Genomic DNA, 11,756 nt, shown 5'->3' on the forward strand with positions numbered 1-11,756 from the left:
CTGTATCAGCCACGGCAAGAAATGAAATACAGGTAGTCCTCGAGTTACGACCCCAACTGAGCCCAAAATTTATGTTGCTAAGTGAAACATTTGTTAAGCGAGTTTGTCTCATTTCACAACTTTTCTTGCCACATTTCTTAACTGAATCGCTGCAGTGGTTAAATTAGTAACATGGTTGTTAAGTGAATCTGTTTTCCCCATTTGACTTTGCTTGTCAGAAGGTCACAAAAGCTGATCACATGACCCTTAGGACAGGGCAACCATTGTAAATGTGAATCAGTTGTCAGGCATCCAAATGTTAATCATGTGGCCATGGGTAATGCTACTGTGGTCATAAGTGTGAAAAATGGCCCCAAGTCATCTTTTTTTCAGTGCCTTTGTAACTTCGAATGGTCACTAAGCAAACTGTTGTAAGTTGAGGACTACCTGTACAGGTTGCCCAGCAGGGAAAGAAACAACCCGACTTTGACCCAAAGGTCCAGTGTTGTTGAGAGGAGAAACGAAACGTCTTCAAAGAGAAACCAGGGGGAAAAAGCACCTTTTTGGGACAACCATGACCTGGATGACTGAGAATCTCCATAAACCCAACAGAAATCTTTGCAGTGCTTCTTGATGACCAACTTGCACTTCATGCCAGCAACAGGCTGCAAATGGTAATGTGGGAAGCATGAGAGAAAAGGCCAAAGATGTGCTGGTTTTCGCCCTCCAGAGCGTTCAGAAAGCTCCTGAAAGCTCTGGAGGGCTAAAACTGGCCCTACGAGCAAACCGGAAGTCCATTCCTGAAGTTCCCGTTAGCCCGTAGGGCTGGTTTTTCGAGGCGAAAAATGGCGTCAAAAGAAGGCCAAAGTCAGCTGGTCAGCGCACGCATGCACGCTGGTGCTGACAGGGCAACGCCTCATATGCCCTAACAAACGGCTCTGTGTGCCACCTGTGGCACGCATGCCACAGGTTGGCCATCACGGCCTTAGACTTTACACTGTTGACCTCACCGCATTCCTAAGAGGTCTGAAAGGGGCGTGCATAAGTGCACCAACGTGCCTACTGTCCCTGTCTTAACAACCTCATTTATTCTTATCCAGGTCATGTATTCATAATCTTGTGTATACTTATATCTATTATCTTTTCACGCTTGACAAAATCAAATAAATCAAGTAAACACAGATAAACCTCCAAGTGCTTCAACGATCCTCTAGAAAGGATGCAGATGACCCGCTGTCTGCAAGGAATATAAATCCTTCCATTCCACACTATTCTGTCAGAGCTGAAGAAGCTTCTTGGATGAAAAACGAAACGTCTTCAAAGAAAAACAGGAAAGTCCTGTTGCCTCCTGAAAAAAGCACCTTTGGGATTATCCTCTCTCGTTTTTGGTGTGTGTGTTTGTGTGTGTGTGTGTTGAATGTTTGAATGTTTATTTTATTTATATGCCGCCCTTTTCCCCCAAAGGGAACTCAGGGCGGCTCACAACTCAAACCAGGGAAGGGGGATACAAACAAAAAATTAAAATGACACAAAACAATACATAATTTAAAACACGCGACAGTCATACCATTCGAGACGGGGGCAACAATTCTTTAGCCCCAGGCCTGTCGGAACAGCCAGGTTTTAAGGGCTTTGCGGAAGGCCTGGAGGGTGGTGAGGGTTAGAATCTCCACGGGGAGTTCGTTCCAGAGGGTCGGAGCAGCCACAGAGAAGGCTCTCCTCCGGGTAGTCGCCAGTCGACACTGGCCGGCGGATGGAATTCGGAGGAGGCCTAATCTGTGGGATCTAATCGGTCTAGTGGAGGTAATTGGCAGCAGGCGGTCTCTCAAGTACCCAGGTCCAATACCATGAAGGGCTTTATAAGTGACGAGTGTGTGTGTGTGTGTGAGAGAGAGAGTACTCACAGGTAAACTGACATCATTTTGAGACAAACAAAAGAATAGCAGTCTCTTTTTCACGAAAAGAAAGCTTAGAAGGCAGATTTTGGTGCAGAATGCAGCATTATTATCCCAACAATGAATGGAAATCTATTTTATGTCTTCTTTGCAATAAATGTAAAATAAACAGGGAGTCTGACTCTGGAGCCCTCGGTTCACATTGCTTCCAAATAAGCAGGCATAGAAAAGAGCTGCATATAGAGTAAATTATTTAACCTAGAAACCCCAATTTGAAAACCAGCAGCTGTTCTGTGAGTTTCATATCTGTACACGAGTGTGCCTGTTTCTATCCTGTACCTATTTTGTCTCGTTTAATAACGGGAAGCCCGAAGTCTCTTGCTGATATGACTTTACAGCAGAGACTTTTGTTAATGATTGAAGTCTAGTTGTGCCTCCTGGGGGAAAAAAATGGGATAGCTTTTCTGTGGTAAGCGAAGCAAAGCGGTGCAGTACACTTTGCTCAAACTCGCCCCCCCCCCGCCCTTTAGGATAGAGAAGAGTTCCATTTTCGAACGGGGGGGGGAGGAGCCTAGTGGCTTCAGCCAATAGTGGCTCCCTCGCGAGTGTATTCAAAACGAGGAGGAGTCGCGCCTCTCCCGGTTATTATTTTATTTTCTTTTATTTGACAGCTGGATCGGGCACAGCGTCGCACGGGCGTTTAGCCGTAGGGATCGCTTTGAGACCCCGAGGCGCCGGGATCCGAGCTTGGATTGGCCGGAGGAGGAAGAAGCCGGCTCTCCATGGCGTCGTCAGCGGCGGTCCGACAGTTGAGAGATATCCTCGAGATCCAGGAGGCTTTACTGGATAAAGTGAGACTAAAGCAGTGTTTGTCAACCTTGGCAACTTGAAGATGTCCGGACTTCAACTCCCAGAATTCCCCAGCCAGCGAATGCTGGCTGGGGAATTCTGGGAGTTGAAGTCCGGACATCTTCAAGTTGCCAAGGTTGACAAACACTGGACTAAAGGTTTGGGCTGGAGTGGGCGGGGGGTGTGTGTTGCGGAGAGCCTGGTCTTCTTGTTGGGCAGCTTCCCTCAATCGCTCGCGCTTCCAAATGCTTTGGATTGTGAGAAAAGCTGGATTCAGAAGTTTGCGACTTTTAGTCCTGCAGGCTTGAAAATATTGCCCAAGCAGCAGCTGGAAGTCGCGGCTTGGTCTTGCCAAGAAAGGAACGGGAAGCCCTGTAGCTACCTGGCACAGTAATACTATAAACGAATCATTATTTATTTATTTATTTTTTGCTGAGAGAACAGCATCATCTCAAACTGTCCCACTATTTCAGTCAGTTGGCTGCATTGGTTACGCTTGTCAATGATCTCTGGTGGGAGCAGGATGGGGATAATGCATCCATCCTTGATCTCTGAGTGGCTTTTGATAGTATCCCAGTATTTGAGAGGCTGCCACAAAGAAGAGGGGGGTGAATTTATTTTCCAAAGCACCCAGAGAGCAGGACAAGAAACAATGGATGGAAACTAATCAAGGAGAGAGGCAACCTGGAATTGAGGAGAAGCTTCCTAACAGTGAGGACAATTAACCAGTGGAACAGCTTGCCTTCAGATGTTGTGGGGGCTTCATCACTGGATGAAGGTTTTTAAGAAGAGACTGGACAGTCACTTGTCTGAAATGGTATAGGACAGGTTCTCCTGCTTGAGCATGGGGCTGGACTAGAAGACCGCCAAGCCCCTTCCAGTTCTATTCTGATTCTGATTCAGCCATTATATCCTTCCGGGCCAGCTGCAGGATTTGAGACAGTGCGGTGTTGCACTGTTGGTGCACTGTTGCACTGATTCGGTTTCTTTCTCTATGGCCAGCTCCAATCAGTATCGATAAAGGGTAAGAGGTCCAACCCATGGTCGCTCCACTCAAACAAATTCTTTGCCCATGCCATGCTGCTACAACTATGCTGAAGACTTTTACTACCCTCCTGGCCTTCCGCAAAGCCACCAAGTCCTGGCTGCTCCAGCAGGCCGGGGGGCTTGTGAAACATCCAGCCCCACGGAAATTGTGAATGTTGCGTCTTTTTTAAAGTGTTGTCTTGTCTATTTATCCCCTTTCCCTTGTCTGTTGTGAGCCGCCCGGAGTCCTCCGGGAGTGGGCGGCATACAAGACAAATAAAATGAAATGAAATGAAAAAATGAAGAGTGTGGTCAGAAAACTAATCCTCTCATCTAGTTGTCTGTGTTGTGCAAACAGCTGATGGATGTGTAGGTTAATTGTTCCTTTGCACACCTCAAGAGAACATGGTGGGCCTGATGAAAATGGGGATTCTCAAGGCACACTGTTGTGGCTTTCAGTTTTCTCCTGTGAGTACATGTGGGATGAAAAAAAAAGATGTACAGTGGAAATGAAGAGTTTCTTGACCATCTAAAGATGTTCTCATCCCATCTGGGCTATTGCAGTTGTTTTGTGTTTTGTGCATGCTAAATGAAAATAAAATTTAAAAAGGATGTGACCGCTTCCTTTACACATACTATCAGAATTAAAAGGCCATGAGGACAACTGAGAGAGGGACATCCCAAGTCATGCACTTCCATGGACAGTTAACTCACTGGAGTAACAGATTCCTAGTCAACCATGTTATGTGAACATAGATGTAGTAATAATTTAAAATAGATAATAACGATTTTTGAAATAAACAGGTTGCTTTTATATTTAGATGTGCTTAAGTATACTCAGCTCAACATCTAACTGCATATAGTTGAGATCTGATCTAAATGATAAGATTCTTATATACAAACAATAATTTACAAAATGTAACTTTTTTATAGATAAACATACAGAAAGAGAACTCGGTAAATAAGGAGGAATATGACGCTATTGTGAAGAAACTTGAGGTTTGTAAGCTTCCGGTTACTAATCTGTGATATTTCTTCTCTTGTGTAAATATAAGGCAGAGATAAGAAAAAAAATTCTCTGATATCTGAAAGAGGGGTGTGTGTGTGTGTGTGTGTGTGTGTGTGTGTGTGTGTGTGTGTGTGTATGCTGGTATAGATAGATAGATAGATAGATAGATAGATAGATAGATAGATAGATAGATAGATAGATAGATGATAGGTAGGTAGGTAGGTAGGTAGGTAGGTAGGTAGGTAGGTAGATAGATAGATAGATAGATAGATAGATAGATAGATAGATAGATAGATAGATAGATGATAGATAGATGATAGATAGATAGATAGATAGATAGATAGATAGATAGATAGATAGATAGATAGATAGATAGATTATCTATCATAGATAGTAGGTAGGTAGGTAGGTAGGTAGGTAGGTAGGTAGGTAGGTAGGTAGATAGATAGATAGATAGATAGATGATAGATAGATAGATAGATAGATAGATAGATAGATGATAGTAGATAGATAGATAGATAGATAGATAGATAGATAGATAGATAGATGATAGATAGATGATAGATATAGATAGATAGATAGATAGATAGTAGGTAGATAGATAGATAGACAGACAGACAGACAGACAGACAGATAGACAGACAGAGATAGATATATAGATATATAGATATTTACTGTTTCCAATAGTAAGAATTACACTGTAAGATTATAATGATTTCAGAGTTACCTGAATTCTTGAAAGTTGGTGAGAACAAACATGATATATGCTGGCTAACATTTAGTCTATAACACACATTCTTGAGTTGTTCTTTAATTTGCAGAAAGAAGAGAAAGAACACGCAGAGACAAAGAGTACCTTAGCTACAACATCTGAACGCCTGCAGTTTGCCCTAGGAGAGATTGATATTTTGTCGAAACAACTTGAGTGGGAGAAACAAGCATTTGAAAAGGCGTAAGCTTGAAACCTATGAATAGAAGTGGTTTTATAGTTTGTCTGGGGTAAATTATTTCACTCTCCTTAAATTAGTCATCACATAGTTTTATCTTAGAGGAGCGAACCCCTTACCCTTCTCTCTCCTTCTAATTCTTCTGGCAGCATCTGTGATCATCTAAATGCTGGGAAAAACAAAAGCCAAAGATATGCAAAGTTAGCGTCACTTCGGTCACTGGTTTCAATAAAATTAAGCATAGTTAGATGCATTAAATGAAATACTATTTATTTTTTGAAATATTACCAGCAGATTTAAAATTTACAACGAAGTTCTGGAATGTGGAATGTTGTTGGCTAATATTGAGATTAGATTAGGAATCCCCAAACTCTTCAACTCACCAACCTTTCCATGATGTATCAGCTTGTTTATTGATTGCCCACCCCAAATATTTATTGTATGAAAATAATTTAATAAATGGTATCTTAAATAATAGTTCTGTGAATAATAATACTAATTGCACAGTAATGAATAGTCGCTATTGACCGCTTTGAAAAAGATTTTATTAAACCAGACTTGTTGGCAATCTCTTTCTGGATTCTGCCATTGGGCAATGCCCACATTAGGAGCCACATATTAGAAAAATAAATTCATTACAACTACAATACAATAATACTGAATACTACAAATAACTCCATGTGAACTTGAATCAGTGGTGGGTTCCTACCGGTTCGGACTGGTTCGGCCGAACTGTTAGTGCTGACTGCAAGCCGAGAGCGAACCGGTTCTCTGTATCCGTGAAAGTGTGTAGCCCGCCCGCCCCTGGGTTATACTGACCTTTATTTCTGCTTCCAAAGCCCAGCTGATCAGTGGCATCAGATTGAATTGCCACTGCTCAGCTAGTATCCTTGTTCCTTTTCTTGTTTGCAATGCAGAAGTCCCAAATTTTGCTAAACTGCGCACCCTTGCGCGGTGAAGCGCACGTGAAGTGTACCGGTTGTGCACCGGGTAGGAACCCACCCCTAATTTGAATCAGTGCAATATTATATTGTACATATAAAATACATATTGCATATATAAAATAAATTGCAAAAGTTTAAAGGGAATCCAGGACCAAGAGGACCGAGAGTGGCCCTGCTCACAATAACTCCCGCCCTTATAACTTCCACGTTAGACTATTGTAACAGGCTCTACATGGGATTGCCCCTGAAGACCATTTAGAAACTCGAATTGGTGCAGAACGCCACCATGCAGGTAGTAAATAGTGACAGATATATAGCACATGTAGCACCACTCCTGTGTTCACTAGCTACTGGTGTATTTCTAGGTACAATTCAAGGTGCTGGTGGTTATCTTTAAAGGCTTACATGCCTTGGGACTACGTTACCTGAGGGATTGCCTTTTTTCAAGAGCTGCTATCCATCCAACCAAGTCAAGTAGGATAGGCATGCTGCAGATCCTGTCAGCCAAAGAATGTCCACTGGATGGGGATCCTCACTGGCCCCAGCTCTATGGAACATCCTCTCTTCAGAGATAAGTGTGGCTCCAACCCTATTAGCCTTTTGTAAGGCCCAAAATCTTGGCTATGTTCCTGAGGCTGGGGATCTCAATATATCAACGACCCCGTTTCCTGCTATCTTGCTAAGTGGTCAAGTATCTTGCTCCTATATGTATTTAATTTGTATGTTTTAGTGTTTTATTGGTCTTACTATTTTATTGTTTTAAAATGTTTTTCATATTTTTAGGTAATTTGTTTTTTCAATTGTAAGCCACCCAGAGTCATTGACTGAGATGGACAGCCATTGAAATTGAACAAACAAACAAAATATTGGGTCGATAATTACATGATTACCCACTTAACAACCAGCATGGCTTACGACTATAATTCCAGTCTCAATTACGTTTAGGCCTATCTGTAACTCACATTGGCTCTGCAGGTCAGACAATTCAGTAGTTTCAGACATGAATCTGGTAAATTCTAAATGATATGTATTATGATTCATGTTACCCAAAATATAACCAAAAATCTTGGAGTCCCTATTTCCTCTACAATTAATTCTGCTTGATCAAATATGTAATAAAACCGATACTTTGTTACTTGTCTTGTAGACTTTCTCAAGTACACAGTAAAGTGCTAAAACAATCACTTCAGAAAGACAAACTTATAAATAAATGTACAGGTAAGTTCAATAGAAATTTGAAATGTTTGAAGGGCCCATTGATTTTTTGTTTTAGTGAAATACTTCTAAATGCATCATGCTTTCAAATAATATCTATCTTGCAATAGGATCAGTCTGCTTCATTTGTTTAGGTACACAACTCTTAAAATTTGCTATGTAAGGTTAGGATTCTAGGGGATATGTTGACCATTAAGAGGGGAAACAGATCTGCTCATTGAAACTCATAAATGGATTGTGCTATACATTTTGAGACTTGGGAAGAGGAAAACTTAAATGACTCCCAACTTCCCATTGTAGAAATTGAAACCCACATTCAGAAGCAGGAAAATATTCTAAGCTGCAAAGAAAATGAAATCAAGGAATTGCATTATTTCGTCAACAAGCAAAAGCAAATCTTAAAGTAAGTACCTCAAGATGAGATTTCTTTCTCTTTCTATTATTCACTGTTAACTTCAGCAGGAGACAAATACTTTAGCGAATTCATTGAAAGTATTTATTTATTTATTTAAAAGATTTGTATGGCTGCCCATCTTAGACCATATCTGACTAGTGGGATGGGCAGATAGCCACAGAGAGAGACAATCCCAAAAATAATCTGGCTTTATCCCATAAAGGTTGAATTGCACCTGGAAAGAAGCCAGTGCAGTTCATCTTGCAACAATATGGCAAACTAAGAGATGTCCAGCATTGTGCATGCTACCACATGCTCCATCCGTTGTAACTTCTGGATGGTCTTCAAGGGCAGCCTCATATAGAGCAGATTGTAGTAATCCAACCAGAAAGTGAATAAGGACTGAATCAGAGGTGGTATTCTGCCAGTTCGTCCTGGTTTGGCTGAACTGGTAGCAGCAGCAGGGAGAGTGAGGACAGCTGGGTGCAGTTTGGCACCTCCCGGCTCCCCTCAGATCATCGGGGGATCTTGCGCGCCTGCTTGCTCACGTGGCCTGCGTGCTTCCAGCGGGAATGGGAAGTACGGGGATCTTAATGTAGTACAGGTGCACGAGGCCCGGCGATGATCTGAGGGTAGTCAGGAGGCGCCAAACTGTGCCCAGCTGTTCTCACTCCCTCCCGGCTAAGGGTGGGAACGCCTGAGAAGCCGCTGGGAGAATGTCCCCTTCGGGTTGCCGGGAGAGCAAATTTCAAAGGAAAAAGCAGCTGCTTGAATCGGTGCGCCACTACGCCTGAACATAATGCTCTCCAAGAAGCCTGTGTTACTGGGAGCAGCAGCAGCAGCAGCGGGCACCACTGCCATCCCTGGTGTCCAGCATCTTCCTCGGGAATCTCGAGTTGCGGCCGTTTGCGCGTCTCTCCCAAGCTTCTCTCGGGAGGTGAAATGGCATGCGCCCCGCTGGCAGAGCCTCTGGGTGAAAGGCGAGTGGCGGGAGAGGCTGGCCATCCCCAAAGCCAGCTCTCAAGGAAGGAGGCAAAGATGAGGCCCGGGGCTCACTTCCCTGCCTCCTTTCTCTGAGAGCTGCAGGCAGCAGGGAAAACGAGGCTTCTTTGCCAGCTTCCCAGCTGGCAAAACAGAATTTTTCACCAACTGGAAGGTATGTGTGTGTGTGAGAGAGGTGGGGATGAGAGAGAGAGAGAGAGAGAGAGAGAGAGAGAGAGAGAGAGAGTAAGGGTAAGAGAATAAAAGGAAGGAAGAGGGAGAGAGAAAAGAAAAAGAAGAAAGAAAGAAAGAAAGAAGGAAAGAGAAAGTAAGTGTGGGAGAGAGAGACAAGAAAGAAGGAACGAACGAACGAAGGAAGGAAAGAAGAGACATGCACAGAAGGTTCTGCGCATGCGCAGAAGCACCACGTGCGCGCTCCCGCTTCCAAACTGGTAGCGAAGGTAAGAGAAAACCATTACTAGACTGAACAGCGGTGGGTTTCAAAAAAATTTGGAACCTCTTCTGTAGGTGTGGCCTGCTTTCCGGGTCCACTGGTGGAACCTCTTCTAACCGGTTCGGTAGATTTGACGAACCGGTTCTACCGAATAGGTGCGAACTGGTAGGAACCCACCTCTGAGACTGAATGACTGTGAACAAAGCTTCCCAGTCCAGGTATAGGCTTAAATGGCTCAGAAGATGGGCAAAGATATCATGGCCATAGTTTCCACCTGCTCCATCCAAGTTCCTATAGGCAGCATGGTTGAATTTTCTTCTTGATATAATCAATTTCTTTCCATTTTTATCCTTGTTATATGTATATTGTTTGGTTTCAAACTGTCCTCTGTTATTTCCTTAGTTCTCAATAGGTAAACCAAAGAAAAAGCTGAAGTAATATTTAATGGGTCATAATAAGAGCCAAGGTGGTGCAGTGGTTAGGGTGTAGTACTGCAAGCCACTTCAGCTGACTGTTATCTGCAGTTCAGCGGTTCTAATCTCACTGGCTCAAGGTTGACTCAGCCTTCCATCCTTCCGAGGTGGGTGAAATGAGGACCCAGACTGTGGGGGCGATATGCTGACTCTGTAAACCACTTAGAGAGGGCTGAAAGCCCTATGAAGCGATATATAAGTCTAACTGCTATTGCAATTGCTATTGCTAATATTCCTGGGTATATCTGATTGATAGCCATTGTTGCTTTCCTAACTAGGTTTCCTGCTTTTTATTCTTTTCACTTCATTTCTATCTGCTTTTCTTTCTGAAAACTTCCAGTTTGTTTTCAGAAACTCTAGGCCTATTTTGATATTATATGGTTTTAACAAGTATGCTCTTCCCCTTTCTTCGGTATATCCATGAGGTAATATTTAATTCAAAATTCCCATGTTATGAAGTGACCAAACTTTAACAAAGTGGCTAAATTAAACATAGTTCTTCTGGTTTTCTTAGACGCTGCAGTTGATCACAATTAATAGAAAAGCAGTCATACCAAGGCCAGTGAAAATATGATGGATCAAGCCTAGGAGTTGAAGGATTGATTCCTTCCTTCCTTCTTTCCTTCCTTTCTTCCTTCCTGTTAAGTTGGGGGTGAATGAAGAGGCAGGTCTCCAAAAGTGACTTCAGCTCTTTATTGTGCGACTGGTAAAACAGGCTTGGAAAAACCTCTCTGCCAGCTGCTGAAAGTGCTCTCTTTTTTAAGGGCACTGACAGGCAATCCGGCCACTGACATTTCTTTATTTTTCCCACCGCTCTAATGGACCAATGCTAATGTCCTATTTAACACCCTCCCTGCCCCAATCTGAATGAAACCTTTGCTCCCTATTTGCATATTTAACCCTTCCTGCCTTCCTGCCTCCCTCCCTCCCTCTCCCAATAATGTATGATTATTACAGCTAAACCAGCTCCATTACTGCCTGATATACTGCCCAAGCACCCATATATTGTTTTCTCTGAAGTAGGAGTGGTAATAAATCTTTTCAACTATATGTATATTGGGAAGGACTTTGTATGGGTACGTTCATCCAATTATTTTTTGATTTATTCAACCTATCAAAGTCTGTCTGGATACACGATCTGACACCAGACTCTTACTATATTGTTAATGGTTATGTATTGTTGTTTCGCAGGAAACAAGCATCTGAATTCAAAATACAGATGCAACAAGAAAGTTACATAGCAAATGTACTTGGAAAAAGGCTCAAGAAAAGCTTTAAGTAATTACAGAAGCATTCCCTTGGATTACCATCTTAGGACTGTTTTTCTTCTCTAAAGGATTTCCCAAGTTTTCCCGCTGAAAAATTCATAAAATATCAAGTTTTCGTTTCTCATTCTTTTTATTGGGTCAAAATTGGATATCCTTTATTTATGCATTTATCTAAAATAGTGGGAATACAACACAGCTATTCTGAAATGCTAGTGTTGGAATGTTTTGTTTCATTCCTATCAAGGAACATAATTAATGGTGGGAAGGGCAATAAAACAACAAGACTATCTTATCCCAATTCATTATGTTGGGTGAAACATAT

The 11,756-nt window shown here is 42.4% G+C and overlaps 1 protein-coding gene across 1 annotated transcript; it reads left to right on the plus strand.

The window, feature by feature from the left end:
* The first annotated feature begins 2,497 nt into the window (after positions 1-2,497).
* SPATA24 (spermatogenesis associated 24) lies at positions 2,498-11,553 on the plus strand. The gene is made up of 6 exons (XM_087716921.1): positions 2,498-2,725; positions 4,683-4,748; positions 5,580-5,710; positions 7,797-7,867; positions 8,165-8,267; positions 11,358-11,553. Exons 1-6 carry the CDS (start codon positions 2,657-2,659, stop codon positions 11,446-11,448), a joined length of 531 nt encoding a protein of 176 aa, XP_087573047.1. The 5' UTR covers positions 2,498-2,656; the 3' UTR covers positions 11,449-11,553.
* The last annotated feature ends 203 nt before the right edge of the window (positions 11,554-11,756 follow it).

Source organism: Thamnophis sirtalis, unplaced genomic scaffold (genome assembly GCF_051295495.1).
Source record: "Thamnophis sirtalis isolate CommonGarterSnake01/CBP01778 unplaced genomic scaffold, rThaSir2_p1.2 scaffold_5, whole genome shotgun sequence".
Taxonomy (NCBI): domain Eukaryota; kingdom Metazoa; phylum Chordata; class Lepidosauria; order Squamata; family Natricidae; genus Thamnophis; species Thamnophis sirtalis.